At 36.0% G+C, this 26991-nt stretch overlaps 1 protein-coding gene across 3 annotated transcripts in view; it reads right to left on the reverse strand.

The window, feature by feature from the left end:
- Positions 1-2252: 2252 nt before the first annotated feature.
- Positions 2253-26991, reverse strand: part of LOC125844029 (rho GTPase-activating protein 7-like) — a 45060-nt gene continuing 20321 nt past the window's right edge. Inside the window, exons 8-22 of one of the 3 annotated variants that reach the window (XM_049523260.1) lie at positions 23377-23454; positions 22668-22723; positions 22486-22555; positions 21435-21522; positions 18025-18268; positions 17428-17649; positions 12546-12872; positions 11764-11813; positions 11144-11204; positions 10969-11052; positions 10394-10507; positions 10138-10307; positions 4300-4369; positions 3105-3305; positions 2253-2609 (exon numbers count right to left, since the gene is read on the reverse strand). In XM_049523260.1, the coding sequence (XP_049379217.1) occupies positions 2427-2609; positions 3105-3305; positions 4300-4369; positions 10138-10307; positions 10394-10507; positions 10969-11052; positions 11144-11204; positions 11764-11813; positions 12546-12872; positions 17428-17649; positions 18025-18268; positions 21435-21522; positions 22486-22555; positions 22668-22723; positions 23377-23454 (2018 nt within the window). In that variant the 3' untranslated portion in view covers positions 2253-2426. Of the gene's footprint in view, positions 2613-3104; positions 3306-4299; positions 4370-10137; positions 10308-10393; positions 10508-10968; positions 11053-11143; positions 11205-11763; positions 11814-12545; positions 12873-17427; positions 17650-18024; positions 18269-21434; positions 21523-22485; positions 22556-22667; positions 22736-23376; positions 23455-26991 lie in introns of all 3 variants that reach the window. The other 2 variants (XM_049523258.1, XM_049523259.1) reach the window with 2 other exon arrangements.

Here is a 26991-nt window from a genome sequence, read left to right on the forward strand (position 1 = left end):
AGTTCTATCTTCAAATAATCTATTTGCATGTGAGAATACTTTCATATTATTAAATTCTTCAAGACAATCAATTATTGACACGTATTCAAGTTAGGCCAAGATATTAGCAACGTATAAAGCAAGTGGATCAATTTATTAACGATGTGTGATTTTCTTTGATAAAAAGGTTACAATATTATATGAAGATGATTCTTGCGTAGCTCAATTGAATGAAGAATATATCGGAGAAGACAAAAAAAATATATTTCACCAAAATACTTTTGCAGACACGAGCTTCAATGGAATGTAAATAAGATTACATTGCATCGCCAACGTAAAATAATGTGTTGTTTTCATTAAGAGGAGTAAAATACGTGTTGTACTCTTTTTTCTTAAACAAGATTTGTCCCACTAAATTTCACGGCAAGGTTGTTAACGGCACCACATACAATGGATATTAAAATATAGTAAAACCTCATTAAATTAATATAGGCGGGACCATGAAATATTATTATTTTGTAGAGGTATTATTTAATCAATAAATTAATGTTTATTAATTAAAAGAGTGTTTTGACATTCATGTTCAGAGGTCCAGAGTTTAGAAGAAATTGTAGATATCATCGGAAAAACAATGTTAATGATGAACTTGAAGATAATGCAATACCGTTGGAACTAGTTAACACGTAAGGACACACTTATCACATCTCAAACCCTTCGCAATTTTATGGTGCAGTTTGAAAAGGCAACATCAAAACTTTAGGATGTAATAAGAAAAGTTAGAGATGACCTTCAACTAGATTTAAATTTGAATAAGAATAAAAAACAATAGAATCATATTTCACTAAATTATCTTACATATATTTGTAATTTTAAAAATTATTAATTTATAATATTAATGGGACCATATATTTATAAAGAGGTCTTCTGAAAATATATTATCTTATTGTCTTATCGAAATGAGAGATTTTTTCCATCGGTCCAAGTCAGGATTGGAGAAAAATATTAACTTAGAAAATTATTAATTTACCGAATATTAATTTAGTGACTTTTTATACGTAAGATTTTTCCCTCAAAAGTTTTTCCTAGTAAAATTTTAATGAAGGACATCTTATATCAAGACATTGATATCCAAGGAGAAATGTTCTGAAACTAATAACTATGGATGTCCACTACTATAGAAATTAATCCCCCACTACTACTCACTATAATAATATTAACTCCCACACTTCCATAATCTTCGTTAAGGGTGTTTGTGGATTTCGTAATTGATCAAACCAATCTAACCGATTTTTAAATTACTAAAAATCAAATCAAGTCAAATATAATATACGTTTATCGATTTTGATTTGATTTGATTGTTCAATTATAAATCATAGACAAAAATAAAATCAGAAGATAAAGGTGGGGGAATACAAAAAAACAATTACCAAACAAAGGATAAACCAAACATCCCACCAGCCACCTGTATGGTCCTGCAAATCTTGAAGATATTTGATTTTTATCCAGCTATAAGAAATCAAAATTGGCTGTTGTTACTAGTTTTGGGCTTGAATCTAAATTGGCTTTTCGATTTCATGAATAAATTATGAATAGAATTTCTTGAAAACATATATAAGATATTTAAAATTATTCATAAAAATCAATATATTATGTATATATAATTATAAAAAATATGTTTATAATTTGTTGGTTCAATTCAATTATTTTGAACAAAACCCAAACCAGACCAAATATTATCGATTTTCAAAAATGTAAAACCAAACCTAAATAAAAATGAATTATTTAATCGATTTTAACCAAACCATGAGCACTTGTAACTTTCACCATGATCTTCACTCGTAATATTCATTTATGACAACCTTTTGTATGCCCCTGTAAACACTATAAATAAAGGCATAAACACTCCTATTTTACATACTTTGATACACTTAAAAACTTGAAGAAATAAGAAAAAAAACTCTCATCTTGTCTCTTTATTCTATTGCTTTCATCTTTTGATATATTTTACCAACTCTCTTAGATTGATTTTGTAACATGAAAAAAGTTTTCAAAATAGATGTTGCAACTCATATTGTACACATAAGAGATAAGAAGTAGGAACATATCAAATCCAAGCTGATGTAAATTGCATGAACATAGTCCAGAGTTCAGAAACATTACATCTCATGACATGTCTCAACAAATTACAGTACAAAAGCTTTTTACTCCATCCCATAACACACCCTGCTTACTATATTATACAGATAATTTTTTTTTTTTGGTGTAAAACTTCATCAGAATGAATTAAATAACTACAATGACCTAGAGTTGATTTTCTTTTTTCAATAGAGACAAAAAGCAGGAAGAGGTGAAAAAACACAAAAAGTACATCTGGTAGTACATAAAGTACATTGCTATGATACAGAGGATGTACAAATGGTGAGATGTTGATCATACATAATCTTCAGTTAGTTCCACGGAGGAGACGAAGGTTTGTACATAAAATGTTGAGATGTTGATCCATAGTTTACGTCAAGGCTATGGAGTTGCTCCATCAGCTGAGAGCGTCTTTCTTTGAAGAAGTCAAGACGCGTTGTTAATTCTACCAAAGTGGAAGATGCAGCTGAGGGATGTCGACCATAATCCATCGCCTGCTAAATTCATGGTCAAAGATCATCACCATATGTCACTAAACTTCTAAATATCCATATATGCACAATCACCATGAGGGGATCCTGGATCTAAACTTACTGGGTTCAATCTTAAAGTTCTTACATTAAAACCATTATATCATTGAGACTATGGGTTCAAAATTTAGTATTTGTTGAAGTTCTATTGTTTTTTTTTAAAATATTTATGTTCCTGGTAGAAAATATTGGGTTGAGTTAAAACGATCAAACAAAAGATGCATCCGCTGTTGGGTCATCATACAGTCGATGCATATCTAGCAATGTTGCTAAACTCACAAGTATCATGTTGCTAATCAAAGTGATAATAGAAAACCAGGCAGTATAAAACTACTGGTGCAAGAAACCCTACCAAACTATGATGTAGCGTTTCTACAGTATGGGGTTCATCCAAGTATGCATAATTTTGTTCATCAACTGTTGAAAATGAGAAGTAGTAGAAGTTTTTATTTCTGTTACCTCAATGGCCCTTGAAGTAGAAGGTCCACAGGGAGAATCAACAGCACCGAGTTCATCCAAGGATAAACTGGTTGACACCTCAGTACTCTTGGAATCACTCAAGGTTGTATCCAAGAATAGCTTCCGAGCAGGCTGCCTACTACTAGCCCCAGATGTCAGTACTTGTCCTTTGACATTCCTCGTATCTGCACCCAGCAATTCCTGCATTTTGTTCAAGGAGTCTTAACATATATGCTAATTTATACTACCTTGACGTCAGAATTTCAAGATGATATGCATCTAAATTTTTTACAATTAACTTCAATTGACAAAGGGGAAAAAATTGCCCTGTTAGTTCAGTTATAACAGCACAAATTTTAACACTTAAAAACCTTTTAAATTTCCTGAAAATTCTACAGGTCACAGGATCATCTTGGAATAAAGAATCCTGAAAATGGCTTTTAGGTGAAGAACTTCAAGAGATGACCCACGGAATATACCAGCTAACATTGTTTCAGTTTCTAAGATGCTAATGTCAGCACGAGACATGCAAATGGATCTAACAAGCTATAAAACTATAACATGGAACAAACTAGGAAGTTACTCCAATCACAAAAGATAATTTCTAACAGCTTATAGGTGATGTCTACACATATAGGAAGAGAATTGACATTCACATCTTCAGGTAAGTGAATAGAAGAGGAAAGGATGCAACAATGGTAGGGGTGTGGGGTGGTGGGGAAGACACAATCAATGTGGAATGTCACTTGTCGAACTTGTTTTCTCTAATTCCACTATGAAAGTCATTTTTCACATTTTTAAGGAACTTGTTTTCCTAAAATATAACTGGTTCTTGTATCAGCTATATTTTGTAAATTGTAACAAGCTTGGAACATATGATTATATGCACCACCTTCAGGGGAGAGTGTTCTTATCTAGATATTCTACACTAATCTATCTAGGATCTTGTAAATATAGAATAGCTTGTAATTATGTATATGATGTTCTTTCCATCCTTAGAATATGTATACTTAGCTATTTGAACCCCAATGGCTTGAGGGAATAATCAAGTGGATTGTTCTCAATTCTACTTCCCTTTTCATCTTACTTTCTCATATGATCATAGAATACCCGGAACCCAGATAAATGAAGCAAGTCTAACTTGCTTATGAGCCAATATTGTGTGATCGATATGCTAATAAATGATAAAAATCACCTCACTTCTTTGTCTTCTTTCATGATTACAGAAAGCCAGTGTTGTGTCAAAATCTTGTTGGAAATACTTCCTGCAAATAAAAATACACTTCGTGAGTAAAAGGAAAAGTTATCCAAATAATACAATGTCTCATGTGAACATTTCTTCACTTTATGTGACAAGGGAAAGTACAATGCATTGTGGTGCTGTAACATGGAGGCTGTACTCACAAGTCACAACCAGCTGCTAAATAAAGCTTGAACAATGAATATACAAATCCAATTATTCTTTAGAAGAAAAGTGTGATTAAATGCAAAACCAACTGGTTGGACACTTCCCCGAAAAAAAAACCTGAAAGAAGAGATCTCGTTGCTGTTGCTATTGAGATGGCTATGTCAAAGGACAATCACTTCTCAGCCTGGTTATCACGACACTACGTGTATCCCAATTTACATGACATTCATTTAAATGTTGTTTTTTTTCATAGTATATGGTTCTATCCAGTAATAATTTTATCTCATACAACCTCTCCAAATTTCAAATCATTAGATAAATTTAAACTCTGATGTTACATTTTCTGTTTACAACAGACGGATTACGATAATGACATTTGTACGTCAAAGCATAATGTTTTACCAGCTTAAAACTTGTTGATGCAGGAATAATAGTCAGAAATGAGCCTATCCATTGACCCACAATAAAATCACTTAACATAGATAAAGACAAATTAATCTTCTTCTCCTATAAATAACCAAAATATCCTTTTGTTACAGAATATGGTAACACATCACAGAGTGATTGTAGGATATTACAGAATAATAAGAGTGATTGTAGAATATTTTCTTCTATTTGTTTTGATTGATTTCCTTTTATAGGATTCCTTGTAATTGTATAAATACCTTGTATATTCATGAATAGAAGAACAACTTCTTCCATTAGTTTACATGGTATCAGAGTCTAGGGCTCAAGTTTTTTTGAAGTTCGATTCTTTCCTGGCAGCCTAACAAAGGTTTGGGTCACTCATTAGGAGTGACAAATTTATCTCACCAGCATCATAAGAAGAGGCAGAAGGAAATTTCTGGCCTATCTTCCACTCGCTGGCGTGTGGTCCAACATATCTATTTTTGTCTTACTGCTCTGGCCTCTTCTCGTCAATCACGACACATTTTGGTATTCTTCTGGTGTTGAATCTCTATTTGAAGGTTTGTACTTCGTTTTCACTTCTGGTATTCATCTTTTGTTGCTTCTGAGACTCGGAAATTTGGGTTTCAGAAATCTGGATTCGAGAACTGATTAAACAGCCACTGTTCAGTCAAATTTAGACATTCTAGTTATAGATCATTTGTTGCTTTTATTGCTCATATCAGCTCTTTGACATAGTTGATTATTATTTGGTTTGCTGCCTCATAATTTTAGTTTGCTGATTCTATAAGATATTGTGTATTTCTTCAATCTGGTAGACTTATTTTAGAGGAACTGCTGGGTCAGACTTGTTGAACTCCTTTTGTTTTCTGTCAAGAATTACACTAGATATATTTATCAGAAAAATGACTAAGAAAGACAATTCTTGTTTCAGCTGATGTGTATGTGAAATTCTCTCAATTTCAAATATCACTTTTTTTTTTTTGAAAATGGTACTTGTTTCTATTTCTGCAGAACAGTACATAGGTGAAACCCGTATTTACATAAGGAAACTCAAATAATACCGACCTATCCCTATAATGAGTCTAAGACATCAATGATAGAGGCGGTATCATTAGAGTAAATTTGATTACACCAAAAACACAGAGTCAAAATGCAATTAACTTGTTGCATACTACTCTCCCTATTCTCAAAAACTCTAAGGTTCCTCTCTTTCAACAATCACTTAAGGAACCCATTTCAGTTACTACATTTGCAGAGTCAAGAAAGACGAGTCTCTTCTCCTCATCGAATAAATGGGTGGTTGATTCAAGTGCCATAAATCACATGATAGGTAATTCTAATATGTTTTCTAGCTTTTGATCACATAAAGCACTTTCTTTTGTGACGGTAGCTGATGGTTCAACTTGTAATATTGTGGGATCAGGGACTGTTAAACCAACTTCAACTATTACCTTGTCATCTATATTAAGTCTACCAAAGTTGGCCTTTAATTTGATCTAGAATAACCAGAGACCTTAACTGTTATATCTCATTCTTTCCACATCATTGTTTGTTTCGTGATCTTACGACAAATAAGGTAATTGGTAAGGGACATATATCCGATGATCTCTATATTCTTGATTAATGGGAAGCTCAATTTGGTGCCTACTCCCATGTCGTGTCTCCATTCGAAACACATTGTCGGTTGGGACATCCTTCTTTACCTATGTTAAAGAAGCTTTGTCCCCAATTTCAAAATGTTTCTTCCTTAGACTATGAGTCATGTCAATTTGCAAAACACCATCGCATCTAGGTCCAAGGGTTAATAAGCGGGTTGGGTTCTAATGTTTGGGACTATGTCCTGTTGTTTCCAAATCCGGGCATTATTTTGTGACTTTTGTGGATGATTTCTCTCAAATGACTTGAATTTATTTTATGAAGAGTCGTTCTGAAGTGGTTACTCACTGTTGTGCCTTCCATGCTGAAGTCAAAACTCAATTCAATGCTTTGGTACATATTCTAAGAAGTGGTAATGCCAATGAATACATGTCAGAATTGTTTCAGTCATTCATGAGACAAACACAATATTCTCCATCAGCCTTCATGTGTTGATACACCTCTCTAAATAGAGTTGTTGAGAGGAAGAATATGCATTTACTTGAGACAACTCGAGCACTTTTGTTCCAAATGAAGGTTCCTAAACAATTCTGGGCAGATGCGGTCTCTTCAACTTGTTTTTTTATTAATGGGATGTCATCTAGTGTGCTTGTTGGTAACACGCCTTATAGTGTTCTTTTTCCCAAACAAGTCTCTATTTCCGGTGGAACCTAAGGTATTTGGAAGTATATGCTATATTTGAGATGTTCAACCATTTGTTACCAAGTTGAATCCCAAGGCATTGAAATGTGTTTTCCTTGGCTATTCTCGACTTCAGAAGGGATATCGGTGTTATTCTACTGAACTTGGCAAATATTTGGTGTCAATCGATGTGGTATTTTCCGAGACTACCCCATTTTTTTATGCACCTCTTGTTTCTACTAGTCAAGAGGAGGAAGATGAGTGGTTAGTCTATCAAGTTACCCACACTTCGAAACAACAATTAAATGATGTTCCTTTATCACCCGGTTCTTCTATTGAGCACCAATTGACTATTGCCTTCAGATCTGATCCATTTGTGCTAGCAAGACCTCCAATTGTTCAAGTTTACTCACGGAGAGAGACTAATGAAACATGTCTTGTGCCAGTTTCTTCGTCATCATATCTTCCACCATCTGATCCTTTAGAAAACCTTGACCTCTCTATTGCTCTTTGCAAAGGTACACGCACTTGCAAATCCACATATTCCATTGCTAATTTTGTCTCCTATGACCACTTATCCTCTCTGTCTAGATCTTTGATTGTTTCTCTAGACTCTATCTCTGTACCCAAAACAATCAAGGAGGCTTTGCAGCATCCTGGATGGTCTGAGGCAATACTTGAGGAAATACATGCCTTAAGAGGAAAATCACACGTGGGATTTGGTGGATTTACCTAAGGGAAAGAAATCAGTGGGATGTAAGTGGGTCTTCACAGTTAAAGTCTATCCAGATGGTTCTGTGGCCAGACTTGTGGTTGAAGGCTATGCTCAAGACTTAAAGGTGGATTATTCAGACACCTTCTCTCCGGTGGCCAAACTCACTTCCATCCGGCTATTCATTTCCCAAGCTGCTTCTGAGAATTGGCATTTACATTAGTTAGATATCAAGAATGCATTTCCTCATGGTGATCTTTAAGAGGAAGTGTATATGGAGCAACCACTCGGTTTTGTTGCTAGGGGGAGAAAAGTGTACTTGAAGAAGTCCATGTATGGCTTGAAGCAGAGTCCCCGGCTTGGTTTGGCAAGTTCAGTGAGGTAGTTCAGGAGTTTGGACTAAAAGTGAGCAAATGTGATCATTCTGTATTCCACCGGCAATCTGTAGCTGGCACTATCCTACTTATTGTATATGTTGATGACATTGTCATCACAAGAAGTGATTATGCGGTAATCTCTACTCTCAAGTTTTTCCTTTTTTTGATGACGAGGGAAACCCGCAGCCGCTACCCATTGGGTGCGCACAGGGTAAAACCCCCGCTCCTATGCAATAGTTCGCAAACCACATAGGAGAGGTAACCCGCACTAGGCAAGCCTAGTGCGACGAGCTCGACCCAGAAGGCAAACCCCTTGCTTTCGCTGGCAAGCGGTTTCAAACTTGAGACCTCCAACATGGAAGTCCCAAAGCCAAACCACTAGGCCACCCCGAAGGGTAAGTCTTTCCAGCATTCTAGGTTGCATATAAAGGACTTAGGTCAGTTGAAGTGCTTCTTAGGAGTAGAAGTAAATAGAAGCAAGAAGGGAATTTTTCTGTCTTAGAGAAACTATATTCTTGACCTGCTTGCAGACACTGGAAAGTTGGTTGCCAAACCCTACAGTACTCCAATGGTCCCCAATGTGCATCTTATGAATTATGAAAGATGATGGTGATCCTTATGATGATCTAGAGAGATACAAGAGGTTAGTTGGGAAGTTAAACTACCTCATTGTGACTTGTGCAGATATTGCCATTGCAGTAGGTATTGTTAGCCAATTTATGTCAATGCCTACGAGCAAACATTTGGAAGCTTTAGAACAAATTCTTTGTTACTTGAAAGGAGCTCCAGGACGTGGCATATTGTATGGCAATCACGGTCATACTCGTGTTGAGAGTTTCACTAATGCTGATTGGGCAGGATCCAAAATTAATAGATCTACAACAGGCTACTGTGTTTTTGTTGGAGGGAACCTAGTATCGTGAAGGAGTAAGAAACACAGTGTTGTATCTCGATCTAGAGCTATGTCACACAATCTACATGTGAGATTATGTGGATACATCATTAGTTATCTGAAATTGGAGTGAAGCACTATACACCAACAAAACTCTGGTGTGACAATCAGGCTGCTCTTCATATAGCCTCAAATCTGGTGTATCATGAAAGAGCTAAACACATTGAGGTTAACTGTCATTTTATTCGTGAGAAGATTCAGGATAATTTGATTTGCACTTGCTACGTGAAGATGGGAGAACAATTAGCTGATTTGTTCATCAAGGTATTGAATGGAACTCGAGTTAGTAATCTTTGTGACAAGCTAGGCATGATCAATATTTATGCTTCACCTTGAGGGGGAGTGTTATAGAATATGGTAACAAATCACATAGTGATCGTAGGATATTACAGAATAATAAGAGTGATTGTAGAATATTTTGTTTTATTTGTTTTGATTGATTTCCTTTTATAGGATTCCATGTAATTGTATGAATACCTTGTATATTCATGAATAGAAGAACAACTTCTTCCATTAGTTTACACCTTTCTTCTTTTGTTACCACAACAAAAAGGTACTAGTGGGCCCATTATCCACCGAGTTTAGAAGGCTGTGATTGGTCCAAAGGGCGGGTCACAGGCAGATTTCTCGGTTTATCAAAAAAAAAAAAAAAAAAAGGTACTAGTGATTTTCTGTTTAGAACATGAATATATGGACAATCACTTTGCACTATTTTTGTTTTATTTGTCTCAATAGCAAAGAACATCATTTACGTGTTCAATCAAATGGAAATGGAAATCGTATCAAGCACTCCTCACAAATAGCAACTACATTTGTAAACGACTTCATGCAACTAAGAAGTGCTTGACATTAAAGCAATTGCACCTGAAAAAGTACAAAACTAATCCAAAACTCACAATTGAGAATTATGGTTTGGCCCATTTTGAAACCGCTCACAAGCATCAGATAGCGAGCCATAGTGATGCTGACGTTGCTGATTAAGTTGATGATGCAACTCAGCAACTTTCTGCTTTAATCTAGCCACATCTGCTTCTGCCAGGGCTATCTCTTCAAGCTCGGCCCTAGTCTTTAAGAAAGTAATACCTTTCAGAAGCATATTAAAATCAACCGAAACTGGAAGAATATAAACCTACTGAATCATCAAATACAAACCTTGGAATCCATACCGCGAGTGCCCGACAATTGTCCAGAAGACATACTCAAACCAACTTCCAGTGCAGCTCTTAGATCCCTCTCAGCTTGTAGCTGTTCTTGTAGTCTTGCAACCTTCATCAAAACCACACATGATTTCTTAGACCATAGAAAATAAATGGCATCTGTGGAGCAAAACGTTTCATCAACTAAAAGTGCACACCACATCTTAAACATCACCGAACACATAGAAAGACAATTATAAATTTATCAAAGAGAAACGTTGATATATTTTATATAGTGACCAAAATATAAGAAACTTGCAACAAGTGGAAAGGGCTGATATTGAATTGGAAAGGTCATTAATGAGTAAACAATCAACCCAAAAGATGGGCATAAATTAGAAAAAGAACAAGGTTGCCAAGAATATGGTTTTGTAGTAGTTTATCTCAGCTATGTAAGTCAATGTGCATAGATGTGTGCAGCCAGCCACCGCATATTTACACAGACCCTCAAGAAAAAGAGAAAATCAGCTTGAAAGGAAACAATTGTTTGTGGGCTTTCTAGGAATTTATTGCACAGGAAATAAAGCATACATCTTGTTCAAGAGCCAAACGACGCTCATGCAAGGCTTGCTTCCGTCTCTCCAAGCTCGCCTGCAGAATTGCATTTCCTCTTGCCTAGTAAAAGTGGCAACATTAAGGGTATCAGAGAGAAAAAAAAAAGAGATAAGATGAATTATGAGGTGCAAAATCTACTAATATAGATCACCTCCTTTGCAATCCTATGGCGCAAGTCATTTTTGGTAATCTCAAGTCTCTGTATAGCAAGCCTGTCGACAAGTTATCAAGGCCCGCATTAGAATGGATGCTGAATAATTAAAAGGGGTGAAATAAGATTTAAACTAGCTCATTAATGCTATATGGTCCGGAAGTATTTTATCTTTCAGTGTAACATCTCTCCGCGAGGGATGAATTTACAAAATGCAAATTGAACAAATGAATAGATGCAGGGAAAAGATAAAAGGACATCACTATCATATGGCACTGAAACCTCACTGCAAACAATTTAAATTTGCACATAAGCATTTCACCAAGAATAGAAACACTTTTTGCATCGACCCTCACCCATTCCCCCTCCTTGTTATAGAACAAATCTCAGACCCAAAAGTAAGTGTAATACAAAAGGAAGTAAATATCCACGTGGATACCATAGAGATTTCTGTTGATAATAGAGCTTCCATTGTTTAAGTTAAAGGAAGTAAATATTCATATTAACATTAAAGAGGCCATTTATCTATCCTTGATCTCCCAAATGAAGAGAACACATTACAATTAAATGGAACAAGTTTCTCTAGACACCAACGGAAGGGGTGGGGGAGAGAAACATACTCTTCCTCTCCAGAGGAGTCAATTGATTCCACTGATGGCGTCTTTCTAGCCTGGGCAAAAGAAAACAATCAAAATATCAGATTCCCAATTCAGCTGTTATGATACAAATGAGTGACAGACACAATGCTTCTTTTATTTATTTCAATTTTTTTTAGAAAACAAGCACATTAGTTTATCAATCAATAATTTCTCCGAAGTTTGATTATCTATTTAAAGAAAAGAGAGCTATTTTCTGTTTTTCCCCACGTATATAGAAGTTCCATAATTGCAAGATCTATCCAAAAGGTAAGAAATAATTCTCAAACTACAAGTCAAACTTTGAGTGTTCTAGACACCAGAGAAACCCCACAGATTTTACATAATACTCCCTCCGTTCACTTTTACTTGTCACACTTTGACTTGGCACATCCATTAAGAAAATAATTATTGATATAGGTATTTTACCAAACTATCCCCTATAAAATGATGCCTTGAAAAATGATTTGAAAAATAAGTATTTAATGATGAGAGTAAAACATGGGGAAAAAAATATTGTCTTTTCTTGATATCCAAAAGTGACAAGTAAAAATGAAAATCTATTTTAGAAATAAGTGACAAGTAAAAGTGAACGGAGGGAGTAATAACCACATAAATTACACTAATCATGTGATAGAAAGAAAATATTTATGTATCACCATAAACAAAAGAAACTGTGACACTAACTAAAACTGAAATGGAGTATAACCAACAAAAAAATAAATAGTCCCACCAAGTGAAATCAATCCATAAAAGCCAAAACTCACATTGCTTCTCCCCCAAAAGGTTGACTTTTTGACATTCAGGTTAGAAGGAGTTAGCTTGCTGCTAGACTTGTCTGCGCTTGAATCAGGTCTGGAGATACCATGAGCTGGATCCATAGATGAAAGTATTTCACCCATAGATCGCTGAGACTCTCTACCAGCTAATTCACAAGGATCATCAACTTCATTTCCACATCTTTCCAGCTGTTCGCTGAAGGGAACATTAGAAACTGCATGGAGCAGAGTGTCTACAGTTGGTTTTAATGTCACTCCTTGTACACGACTATCCCTAGGAGACTCAACATCCGAATCATCACCGCCGCCGAAATCCTGTGTAGCAAAATTAATGCACACGCTAAATAAATGTCTACAAAAATCTAATAAGTTTGGCAGGACATTCTAGTTGCTCAAGCTTCATATATGAGATTAGCAGGAATCAGTTTTGTATGAAACACACCAGAGGAGCAACAATATCCTTTTAATGTAGATTGTTATATAGGTATAACATTTTCATTCATACATGATTAAGAAGAAGCAATAGACAAATAACTATTACCTTTTTGTATGGATAAGAGCCGTAGGAAATAGTTGTAAGGATATGACTTTGCTTCTCAAGGTTAGACTTGTATGAAAAAGGGAATAGAAATAAAGGGCAGCCCGGTGCACTAAGCTCCCTCTATGTGTAAGGTCAGCAGAAAGGCTGGACAAATGGAAGGGGTTCAGATGGAGCTAAATGGACAGTGAAGATCTATAAAGCTGACCCAAGTCCCCAACTAGCTTGAGATTAAGGCATTAAGAATTTGAGCGCTTGTTCCTCATTTACAAAGCGAAACAAGAATTGTGTGCTGCTCAGCTGCATCATCTTTAGGCCATTCCAGTTTCTAATGGCCTCATGCGACCGACCCATTTGATGAAGGATCCAACCAAACTAGATTTTAAAAAACTCTCTTTATAATGCTTTCCTCTGATAGCGAAAACCCAGGTTTGCAGGATGCCTTCTTCTCTCGACATCTTCCTCTTAAATCCAAAGTCGGCCAAGCTAAAGCTTCCATAAAAGAAATTCTTCCATCTCCAACATTCTCGAGTTGTTAACGCCTTCTGCTGCTATTTATTATCTCTTCATAAAGGTTGTGTATTTGCTTTCTTTGAGACGAGGGTCTTTCAGAAACAACTTCTCTACCTGATAAGGTAGAAGTAAGGTATGTGTACACTCTATCCTCCCCAGAACTCACTTGTGGACTATACTAGTATGTTGTTATATTTAAAATTTGGAGAACTCCCTTCCACTATATTTTTCTTTTTCAAATTTACTCTAAATTTTTTATTTTTATAAAAATGACCCCATTTATATTATATTTCATTTTTTTTAGATAAAATACATTCAAACGACCAAATATTATTTGAAAAAAATATAACCAAACACAACAACAATTTCAAATAAAGTGAAAAAATATTTGTAATAGTATGTAGTAGTTCGTATATGGGATCTAACCTATGACATTATGTAACTATCTATTATGAGATATTACTCTTTTAGAGCAGATTTGATGGTATGCTTTAGGTAAATTAGTGAAGTTGGGTAATATTACTAGTTTTCAGAAATTGGGGGTATATATCATATTTAGAAAAAGTACATTCAAATTCTAAATATTCTTTACAAAAAGTATGGCCAAACACAACTCCAACTCTAACTTCAGAAATTCCAAATAAAGTGAAAAGTATTTGGTTTTTTTTTTTTTGAGAAGGTAGCAACTTGTATTCTATTTCCAAAAAATCAGAAACCTGCCACAACAAGTTACAGGTTTCCTAATTACAATTGAGGTGGAGTATCCAGAAGATCTTCAACCCTTTTACAAAGTATTTGGTTTTTCATGGCCAAATGCCCACTAAATAGGATTTAAAATGATATAAGGGTGTTAAATAAGGAAGTATTTGTGGGAGGGTAAAGGTGAAAATGAGGGAGCTGGTGAATGAGGTGGGAAGGGAATTAGATGAGAGGGAAAGGAGAAGAAAGCAGTTTTAAAAGGGGAGGTAGCTTCTTTGGCTTTAGCTCAAGAGACTAGTCCAAGACAAAAATTGAAGGCGTTGTGGTTGGAGGAGGGGGATTCTAACACAATTTTTCAGAAGGTAGAAATCGCAAATAGGAGAAGGGATTTGATAAGAGTCAGTGGAGGTTGGGGTGAGTTACACGTGAGAGAGGAGGAAGTAGAGGGTGCAATGTTCAGTTCTATAATGTTCTGTCAAGAAGGAAGTGGAGTGGAGGCCAAATTTGGGGGTGGGGGGTGGAGGTGGAGTTCAATTGGAGGGAAAAATAGAGGGTGGTTAGAGAGGGCTATTGACAAGGCTCTAGGTCCAGACGACTTCACTTTGGCTTTCTTTTAGCATTGATGAAGCACGAGCAAATGTATTTTGAGTACTGTTGATGAGTTCCACGAGAGGGGTAAATTTGAAGGAGCTTAAATGATTCTTTCATTGTCATCAGTCATGAAAAGGAAGGGGCTTCTAGTATCGGGGACTATAGACCTATTAGTGTAGTAGGAAGCATTTAGAGGATCATTTTTAAGGTGCTTTAATAGACATAACAGAGTTTTGGACGAAACCATGTCTTCTTCACAAGATGCTTTGTCGAAGGAAGACAAATTCTAGATGCGACCTTAGTGGCTAATGAAGTGGTAGATTCAAGGAAGCAACAGGGTGTGCTAGGTATTTTGTGCAAGTTAGATCTTGAGAAGGCATGACCATGTAAATCCTTGATTTCAATACGTTGAAGATGAACTTTGGGGAGAAATGGAGGGAGTGAATAAGTTTTTGCATCTCTTCTGTGAGATACTCGATTTTCGTGAATGGAAACCCGTGTGATTTCTTCAGTAGTTCAAGGGCATTGCGGCTGGGTGATCCTTTATCACCTATGCCTTTTATTTTGAGAAAATTACAGCACCATAGTTTTGGGTCATCTAGTTTACAAAGTATGTACATAGTGTATAGGTAGTGTATACTTTATACTAATATACATATGCTATACATAATACATACCTATACATATAATATACATATGTATACAGAACATATACATACCATATACAATTGAGTGTGTACGTAGTGTATACTTCGACCATATTTGATAAACTAGATGGTGGAATGGTAATATTGGTAACTATCCTTTTTATTTTGGTGATGGAAGCTTTGAGCACGATGGTGTACATAGCTATTTTAGGCAGAAATATCAAGGAATTCAAGGTTGTGGTTGGTGGGGGTGGTTCTTTGTCAATTACCTATCTTTTATTGCAAATGTACTTGGTATTCTGTGATGCAGATGGGACCTAGTTGGACTATCTTGGAAAAGTGTTAATTTGGTAAAATTTATCTTAGGAAGTGCAAGATTATTCCTGTTGGTGAAGTACACAACATTGGTGTGCTTGCCCAAGTTGTGCATTGTACGGTAGGGGCCCTCCCTACTACCTACCTGGGTTTACCTTTCGGTGCATTGAACATGGATCAAATTGTTTAGATTACGGCCATTTAGAGGGTAGAGAAGAGGTTGGCAAACGAAATATTAGTCCAAAGGAGTCAAAGAAGTGCTTACTAGGAGCACTTTATCAAGATTCCTCCATATTGCATGTCCCTGTTCAACACCTACTGTTGTTATAGGAAAGTTAGAAAGATTGCAAAGAAGCTTTCTTAAGGATTCGTGGACTTCTTAAGAATCTCCACAACCATTTACCCAAAAGTGCCTTGTTAAAAACCTTCATGTCTTTAAGCCTAAGCCCTCCACACCTTTTAGGAGTTGTCACGGTGTCCCATCGAGCTAAGTGGAACTTCTTTGGACTTCTTATTGGCAAAATACAGGAGAGATGTTGGGTATAGAAGTAAGCAGGCCTTATACACTAGTGACACGTTTTAAAGCCATGCAGGTCTAGGCCCGATGCAGATAATATCACTAGAGGGTTGGGCTGTTACAAATAGTATCAAAACCACTCTGGTGTCAGCCATGTCGATGTGGGCCAGAGTCCAACTGAGTTTAGGCAAATTCCGGTAAGGCAGAGCAAACCTCAATGCTAAGTCTAGGCAAATTCGTGGTGGGGCAAACCTCGATGAGGACACTAAGTCTATAGGAAGAGGTGTATGTGACACCCAAGCTTAAGATAATAAGTCTCACATTGGCAAAAGCAAGAGAGATGTTGAATATACAAGAAGGTCTTACACAATAGTGACGCATTTTAAAGCTATGTTGGCCTACGCCCAAAGCGGACAGTATCACTAGTGGGTTGGGCCGTTACATTAGCAGCAGCAGGAGCCACACTCACAGCTGAAAATTTGAGAAAGAGGAAGGTAATCCAATGCCACTCAGTGCTCTTCGTGAAAGAGATTGGAAAGGAAGTATTGTGGAGCACAGTTTGGAATATGCTTGATATTGAATTGGTAATGCCAGGTACTGTCAAACATTTGAGGAAGAGGCAGGTAATCCATGCCAATTGGTGCTTTATGTGCAAGAGAACTGAAAGGGTGTACTGTGAGCACAGAATGGAATATATCTAACATTTGAGGTCAGGTTAGGCATTTAAAAGGAAGAGGAGATTAGAGTATGGGAAGTGGTCCGTGCAATTATGTGGATGATATGAAAAGAGAAGAAAAAAGGAACGGGACTTATGAAAGAGTTAAAAATGCTTCTGACATATTAGGAGGTTGCTTGTGGGTTTCTGTAATTTTTCGAGCACCTACGCAATTCAAATTGGTGCACTTTCTAGAGAATCATATTTGTGCCTAGATTCTTTATTTTTGAATACACATCATCCTCGATCAAGAAAGAAGAAATCAGTAAGTGAAATGGAAAATGGAAACATTTTATTTACATGTCCCAAGAAAGAGGACTGGAAAGAGCATGAACCTTATAATCATAAAGATCACTGGCAGCAGAGCCACTGCTTTCGCTTAATTTTCCACTCAATACACGCTCACGGTCATCATCCGAATTTGGGTCAACCTCATTCTCTGCATCATGAAAACCATTGTCCTTCATGTCCAGATTTTCATCATCTGACGATTCTTCACTCCCACTATTTACAATTTGAGAATCTGCTGAAATAGAGCACCTATGAAGATTATCATCCTGCAAGAAAAGGCAACAAATAGCTAAGCTCAACCATCAAACGAAATTCTGCAGAAGGATATAACTAGTAGTACAACAAATATGTACTATAGTAAGATAGACCAAGTAAGTCGATAAAGAGAAAATACTTCCATTTGAAAGATGAAATTCAGAACCAATAAACAGAAAGCAAATGTAGAGAGAAATGAAAGAGAATCACATGGGATAACGATGCAGAACCCATAAATAAAGGGAAAAGGTGAAATAAACACACAAATAAGGAGAAAGGACAAAGAAATCAAGCCACAAAAGAGAAAAGACATAAACTCTTAAACAACTTCAGTGTTTTTACTTTTTGGTGAACACACTTTTGTCTTTTATTTTGGAGCTACTTACATCAAAAATATTCTCATACTCCTCAAGAAGTGTCGCAATGATAGCCTGGGCATTATTGGCTGCATTAGCGGCAGCAAGAAGTTGAGCAGAGTTGCCTCCACTAACATCAAAGTCATCCTCCAACTCACATTCCCCCGCTAAAAGAGGGCGTAAAAGCAATGGTGCCATACAAGCAGCAACAGCAGATGGAGTCATCCGATTTTCAGATGCATGTGAAGAAATTGTATGCATCATCTTCAGAATTCTACAGGAGAAGCAAATTTCTAGGTTAGGTTGGTATACTGATGCATGCATTTGAAGATTAAAGAGAAACTAAAAATAATAATTCTCTGGCTATTATATGGAAGTTCAGCTTCCTCGAATAAAGATGTAATAAACTATTGTGTAGATATGACTGCAGTTACCATTGAACAAAGACTTTTAAGGAGTATCTCTGTCTCTATCCCATGACTAGATCATCTACTTGTGTGAGTCAGCAATTTAGTATAATGGATCTATAGCAACCACGGTGACAAGGGAAATGCAGAATACTGAGTTAAGCTTTAAACTGACAACCTCTCAGCAGAATAATTGTGAATGTGGATATGGGGGAAGTTGCAGGGGTGTATCCAGGAGGGGATCACCGAGTTCACGTGAACCCATGCTCCCCTCCCAAAATCATATATAGAAGTGTTATATTTTTAAAAAAATATTTAAATATAGATGTTAGAACCCACACTCGAAGTATCATATAATGTCGTGTGATAATAATTGGGTGCACCTATCTAAGTTAGGTTAGAAATTTGAATCTTTTATTTATCTTGTTTATTTTCCTTTCTAAAATTGGATAACATCTCTCTAAGTGGTTTGGATAGATAAAAAGTAATTTTGGACCTATAATTTTAAAATTTCAATGGTTGTCAGTGATAAGTACCTAATGTTAAACCGATCATATTTATATCTTAGATCCACCTTTTCATAATAGTGCACCCATCATCTCAAAATCCTGGATACGCCTCTGGGAAGTTGAGCACCGAAGTAACACCAGTAAGCTAGCAATCACTTAGAATGAGACAGTGAGTGGGAGAGAGTATTTTAGAGAAAATAAACGGGGGAAAGACAGGTTCTGGGTCAAAGATCTGAGAACTGATGACTAACTTGGCTGCACATATAAATTCTTCTCCCATCAACAAATGTAAAACTACAAGCAGAACATCAACTAGATGTACTTCTTTCATCCTTCTGCTCTAAATATAGAATTATATCACCATTCCCCCATGCAAATTTTCAATGTAACACAGACATCATAAACTTTTCTTGGGAACATACTCCTCATGCTTGGGTATAACTTCTAATAAGGTAAATAATATTATTAAACAAGCCATATACTAAAAGAAGAGAATCTACACCAAAATATGGTTCTCAACAAAAGAGATCCAATCCTCTATAAAAATTGGGACCTTGCAAGTACACCAAAACGAAACTAGGGACAATACTACTCTTCATTTTTATAAAATAAAGTTCCACCCCTTCAAAAGCCCTCCCATTCCTCTCTTTCCAAATGACCCACATGATTGCTAAGGGGGTAACGCACCATGGCCTCACCCTTTCCCTCCCCCTTCTATGAGTACAACTTTTGCAAGGCCTCCTTCACTATACCCAGCATGACTCATTGCATCTTAAACAAGTTTAGGACCACCCTCCATAATCGACTAGCCATCTTACAATGCAAAAGGAGGTGATCTACATTTTCGCCTGCACTTTACACATGAAACACCAACTAAGATAGGTGATTCTCCTCTTTCTCGGATTCTCTGTTGTCAATATCGCACCCCTTGCCGCCAACCATACAAAGAAACAAACCTTCCTTGATGCTCTATGGATCCAAATGGAGTCATGGGTGAAGGACCTTCCTCTCTCACTAGCAACCTCTTATAAGAAGGGCAAACAATGAATAAGTCGTCACCACTCCTCTACCACCTCCATACATCCAATAAGTTGTTTGGTGTGTCTAGCACTTACAAAAGCCCTATCAAATTGTGAAACTCTTCCATCTCCAGTTCCTTCTGAATCTGAAGTCCCAATGAATAACACCCTCGTGAGACCTACAAATTTGTTGGACTGTCATTTCTCTTTGGCAAGAAACGCAATATAAATTAGGAATGGATTCCTTCAATTCAATCTCCCTGCACTACTTATGTGCCCAAAAACTAGTCCAACTTCCATCTCCAACTTTGAAAGAGATATATCCACAAAACTCTTCCCACCCCTTCATGATGCTCCTCCCACAAACCACACCCAAAGGAAGTAACATTGTTTCTAGTCCAAGGACATGATCTAGATAGGAGGATATGAAGGTCGAGGATTAGGGTAGAAGGTAAGTAGGTAATCAAGCGTTGTCTAGTTTCCCTTATCAATATTGTTATTACGACTCTCCTACTCTTATTCTTTGATTATATTATTACCTATTGTTTCCCTTGATTCAGTTACCATATTATTTATTGTTGATCAAGCTCTCTTCTCCAACTCTCCTTTATTTATAGAAAATGACTTCTTTACAGCTGTAATTCCTCTCCATACTTGATTTTGATATGCTTTACTTGAGCCGGGGGTCTTGCCTCTCAACCTTCACAAGGTAGGGGTAAGGCTCACACACACCACCCTCCCCAGACCCTACTTGTGGGATAACACTGGGTATGTTGTTGTAATTAGATTTCAGTTCCCATTCTATTCTCCACTTTTATTAAGAACTTAGTTTTTTCTCAAATCCAACTTGAGACATATAAAACTCTTTTTGTTTTGAAAAGGTAAAACAATCATATAAATAAACCAGCACAAAGGGTGAGATTATTAAGAAAATGAAGATAACAGCATCTTTTTTTATACTGTAAGTGGACTGAGCAGCTATGGAGAATGTTCATTTGCCTGAAAAGAATTACTTGGGTGAAACCAGGAAGCATCAATGGAGTTCTAAGTAGCTGGATTAGGGATGGCAATGCTTCAAAGGAGGAGAGATGGAAGTTTGTCCCAGCATGCGTTTGCTGGGCAATTTGGAAAGAGAGGAACAATAGGAGCTTTGAGAATGTACAGAATAGCCTTCAGAAGATTAAAATGAATTGCTTAGCTCTTCTCTATTTTTGGTGTAAACAAAATATTTTAGCTAGAACAGAAGACATCTTTGATGTACTAGATTGTTTATAGGCATCAATCTAATTAAGTCAAAGATTCTGTAAGATGTAATACTTTTTTTTGAAGGGGAACTACACTTTTGGCTGTAGTTTACCTGTGGATATCTATAGACTAATGTTACCAGCCTCAAAAAAAAAATGAAGATAACAGCACCACCATAAGAGATTCCACAAAAAAGTGAAACCAAAGAATCCAATCAAGAATTAATGCAGACTAATCAACATCAAACAAAATGGATCTACCTCTGTAATAAGCGCCGGTTTGGTTCAGGAAATGTCTCATGAATGGCAGAGCGCATAGCATTAACCCGAGCTTCCTTTCTATCAATTTCTATTATAGCCAAAAGTGAAACAACTTGAAGTTAGTAACCAATTTGCTTAAGTTTCGACAGTCTAAAGTGAAGAATGTCAACTGATCATAAACAAGCAGTCCAATCACAAAGAAAAGAATTACTTCAGCAACCAAGACATGGATCGAAAGGAACTACAACTAAGAAAGATAGATATGAGCAAAACTCAGTAAGTATGAAAAACACGTCCATATAATTACAATCTCTAGAAGAATTCCCAAAATAATTAATTAAAATCTTACTTTGAAAAGCTTATACTATTTGACCCCAGGAAGAAGAAAAATATTATGAAGTGACTATTTCCCAGAAAAGAGAATGTGGAAGATGGCAAGGCATCATTGCCTAAAGCTGGAACTGTTTTCTTGTAGTTTCTTTCATCTCAGTTCTGAAATTGTCACTCGAAATAAGTCTTGTCTTCGGTTGTTTTTTTTTGGGAAGGGGTAGGGGCCTTAATAGGCAAATAGACACCCATATTTGCACGGAATTTATTTACCCCCCCCCCCAATTCCACGGGCTCAACCAGGCACCTTAACATATTCAAAACCACTGTCTTAATTGCCGTTCACCATTGACCATGTTTTTGTAGAAATTATATGGCTGAGTTGGACAAAGAATATGGTACACATGACTTCTTCTTTTTTTTTGAATAAGGGTTACTTTGTATTCACAAAAAAAATCATCATCCAAGAAATGATGATTTGGAAACTTACATCCCATAGTGTGCTGGGCACACCCCCCGATGGTACTCAGATTACAAGTTTCCTAAGAATCAACTACTTCTACATCCTCCCCCACCAGATCTTGTTTACACCAAAAAAATAGAAGACTAATACAGTTTGTTTTAATCCTCTGAAAAGTAGCTTTTTGTCCTTCAAAGCACCTAGTATTTATTTCCTTCTATATGGTTGCAAAATCTCTTATAAAAGAGTGGAGAATTTACATACTGTAAGCTTCCAACAAAGCAGTGCAGCAGGATGCAGGAACAGGAGAAGACGGCAGCTCACGAAGAACATGCTGCATAAAAGTCGTACCAATTATACCACACTTAAAGAGCATCAAGATATTAAAATGAGAAATTGTGACAGAGCACTAAATAAGTGAGTTCATCAAATGTTATAACCAATACCTTAACGCAGTCGCCAATTACATGGGCATCCTCCTCCAGAACAAATTCAGTTTTTCCTAAGGAAATCACTTCAGCATCAGCAAGCTATGCAGAATCCATTATTTAACAGTACAATAGAACATAATAAACCACCAAATCAGATTCTTACTTCATGTTCGATTTTTTTTTCTTAAATTTTTTTTTAAAAAAACAATTACCTGGAAACACATCCACAACTAAAAAGGAAAAGAAAAAAAAAAAAAGGGGGGGGGACAGAAAAAGATAATGGTCACATACGAGGTTTCTTGTGAATAGCATCTTTTCATCATCAGTTAATAAAAATGATAGATTGGACAAAAAGATGGGGGCAGTGCATTATAAAACGCAGGATTGGACCATAAATGAGACACCTACTTCTGTTGCAAAGCACTACATTGACCTTTAGTCAAATGCCATTGGTACTATACACTTCATCAAGGGCACTTCTGTCAAGAGCATTGCAAAAAGCAAATGGGAGGAGAAATAATGTCATTAACATTTTGCTAATCCAAGGAACAATCCATAACAATCAGAGATAACTTAGAATAGAATGGAATTACACAACCAAAATGCATTCCAGATCTAAAATTTACTTCTAACTCCTTGATATATCGTGAAATTAGAGGTACAGATAGACAAGCCTTTTCGGAGACATCCAACAGATGGCATACGTTCAGTAAAGCAGATGTACCTTGTTCATACTCGTTTACTCTCCGCTCCACTTCCTCGACATCTGCAGATTGTCGCAATATACCTTCAACCTTGGTTCCTGATAGGAAGATTATAATAAGAAAAATTTACAACATAACCTGATCATCATGAAACTCATTCAACGTCCTCAGTAAGGGAGAGAGAATGCAATGTGAACATCATAATCAGTGATTAAAAGGTTATGCAGATCTTCAATATTGTAGATCAAAGTTTAACCATAACAAGGATCAGAAAATTCAAGAGAAATTAGAGAGAAAATGGGATTCTTCATGGAAGGAGGACCCTTTAGGGAACAGAAGGAATTGCATGTGCAGAAAATTGTCAAATACAGCAGCTGGAGCAAGATATCCTAAATTACATGTTTACCAACTAGGTATCAATTGATAGAGGACCTCTTTATACTTAAGCTGATTTGACTCAAAAGTCCCTTCACTCAATTTCCTACTTTCCTCAAGACAAGCATAACAACTAGAGTACAAACTAATGTGTGTGTACATATTATGTTTGATTTTATATACCCAGATCCCACTTGTGGAATTACACTTCCACAAGGTATGTTGTTATTGTTGTATACACGGACAGTGTAGTGAAATTTTTACACCATCCGTGTAATTAACCCATTATAGCTTTTATTTACTATTTATTCAACGCTACCAATCAATGCAATTAAATGGAGTTACCAGCAATTACCTTTAAGTGATTGTGTAAATATTTTTACACCATCCATGGAACTCAAAAACTATATATTTAAGATTGCTATTGGTCCAGAATTCACCAAATAATTGCAACAACAGTATCAATTTCAGAACATCACCTTATCATAAAAAGGGATTCCTCTACAGAAAGAAGAGGTCATCCATCGTCATGGGAAGAACACAACACTCCTCTGATTATGATCAACAGCTAATACAAAGCTGTTAGAACTAATAGAAGCACACAAATAAGAAAGAACAAGTTAGGATTTGCTTCTTGTTGCTAACAGACCCACTTTTGTTGGCGGACTTTGCAGTAACTCCTTGACTATAGGTCAGCAGACTGACTCAGCCGTGGACCAGGTAAGTGCTATACTTTAGACAGAATCTTAAGCATCCAATTAATAATGAAAAAGAAAATCTATAAGCTTTGGCCTCAACTAAATGACTGAAGAAACACTAAATCCAATTAATAATGACAACCAATCTAATTATTTGATAAGTTGAATTCCATAGACTGAATTGATAAAAACTTCCCTTGCTTATTCCCATTCCAAGTCAACTAGGCTTCAGACTTACTAATCTTCTATCTATATCTATATCTATATCTATATTACCTTAAAAGCATGAACTCCCTAACTAGAATATTAAATTACTATAATACTCCAAACTAAAAACACTCAATTTAATATATATATATATATATATATATATATTATATTTATGTTTTGATTATTTATATAATATTAAAAATAGATAGTTTTTCACATTGAATGGTTGTGACTTTTCCAAAGGGTTATGACTTTTGTGATGAGTTGTGACTTTTCCGAATGGTTGTGACTTTTATAAAGAGTTGTGACTTTTCTGCTAAGAGACGATTAAAACCTATTCATACTACCATTTATTATCTATAAATAAATAAAGGAATTTCCTCTCATTTTTACACTACGAATTTTCTAAATTTTCTATTCTTCTTCTTAAAAGACCTCAAGTGTGATTTGCAACCGTTGGTATCACATGAGTAAGGATTGGTGGACAAATTGTAGCAATAATATTCTATAAGCACATCAGGCTGCAAGCATGGTAAAAAAGATTAGCAAATGTAAATATGATAAAGGTGTTATTTAATTTCATGTACTCAAAAAATGGAAATCATAGTTAAGTAAATTTTATCTGCAATTTTTGGTATGCTTTTCAAGAGAATGCTAATGATTTTGTTTTCCAAAACTGTATTCTATACATAAATATTGTTCTCTTCTTTATCAACTTTCTATCCTTATAATATTTTGATTTACTCTTTTTAAACTATTTATGGGCTCAACTCAAACAATGGTTTCTGCTTATTCACCCACTTGCTATCCTGATTCAACAATATTAGAAGAAGTTACTAAAACAAACTTGTTTCCTCTCCAAATTCATATTTCTTCTTCAGAAAATAAAGGATATTCTCACATTAATAATTTGAAAATACTTTTTATACCTTAGTGTTTTGCGATGACAATATATATCAGTCCAATAGGCTAATTATTAATCAATTTGCACTTGTATTTTCATCCTACGATTTTCATCACATACATACTTTAATGTTATTTATATCATTTTAAAATATTAATACTAATTAGCATGAGATACACGTGTTCGAGAACTAGTCCCCTTAAATTGTTCAAAAGAATTGTAAAACTCTGTTAACCTATCAAGCTCCCAGTCATTTAGTATTCCGTTAAATGTAAGGTTCCAACCTTGATTAGCCCACACTTCTCCTAATGTAGCTTCTTGTTCTTTACTCGGAATGTAAATGTCAAGAAAGAATTATTTCAAAGGATTTTGGCCTAACCAATTATCCCTACAGAAGGCTATCTTCATTCCACTGCCTACTCTAAATTGGACTTATTCAGGAGTTTAGGCTATAGGTTCCTGATGGACTTCCATAGGCTAACCACATAAGGTCCATTCAGACTATATGCCATACTTCTCCCTGATCACCTCTTACCACAGTGATTGTTCTGCTGCACAAATCTCAAAGTCACTTCAATCTTCATCATCAACTCCACTTCTTAGTTTTCAGATGATTAATTGCCAAAGTGCCTTGCTTCTTGCTAACTGTGAGAGCATTCAATTTAACCAAATGAAATTTTTTCTGTCACAATTCCCTTCCCACAGGAAATTCCCTCTGAGGGTTTCTATTCTCATCACAACACTTACACGGGTAGGAAAGAGAGACGTCATATAAGTAGTTTAAGCATCAAATACAGAATTGATTAGGATTACTCTACCCCAAAGATAAATACCGACTCTTCCAGTTGGTTAGCTTTTTTTCATGTTTTTCTATGACCCCAATCCAAATGCCTTTTGACTTGCTCTTGGCCCCCAATGGCATCCCCAGATAATTGTAGGTTGTTCTCCAATTTAACTGTTAGAATATGAATAGGTTTATACAATCCTATTAGAATAGGAATAGGTTTATACAATCCTATTAGAATAGGAATTGGAATAGAAATAGAAATAGGAATACTAAATTGTATCCTACTTGGTAAAGGATTGTATTCTAGGGTCTATAAATAGGGTCTCAATGTAATAGTGTAGATACAACAACAATTCAATAATATTATTTTCCTATATTTCTCACATGGTATCAGAGCCTCTACGATCTTGGTAGAAAATCAAAGAGTTTCCGCTGCCGGCGGGTGGCTATTACCCATATATGCCGCCAGTATGGCCAATGATTATGTTAACAAAAGTAGGACAAATGACACATGCATGAATTCCATGTTCAAGGGCAGAACACCATGCATCAATTTTTGGTGACTTTCTAGGGTTGTTTTGTGTCAACCCCATATCCGTTGGTATTTGTGTAGACCGTTCCATCATTCCGGTGACTACTTTTTCATATTTAATTTTTGTAG

This window comes from Solanum stenotomum, chromosome 11 (genome assembly GCF_019186545.1).
Source record: "Solanum stenotomum isolate F172 chromosome 11, ASM1918654v1, whole genome shotgun sequence".
Classification (NCBI taxonomy): domain Eukaryota; kingdom Viridiplantae; phylum Streptophyta; class Magnoliopsida; order Solanales; family Solanaceae; genus Solanum; species Solanum stenotomum.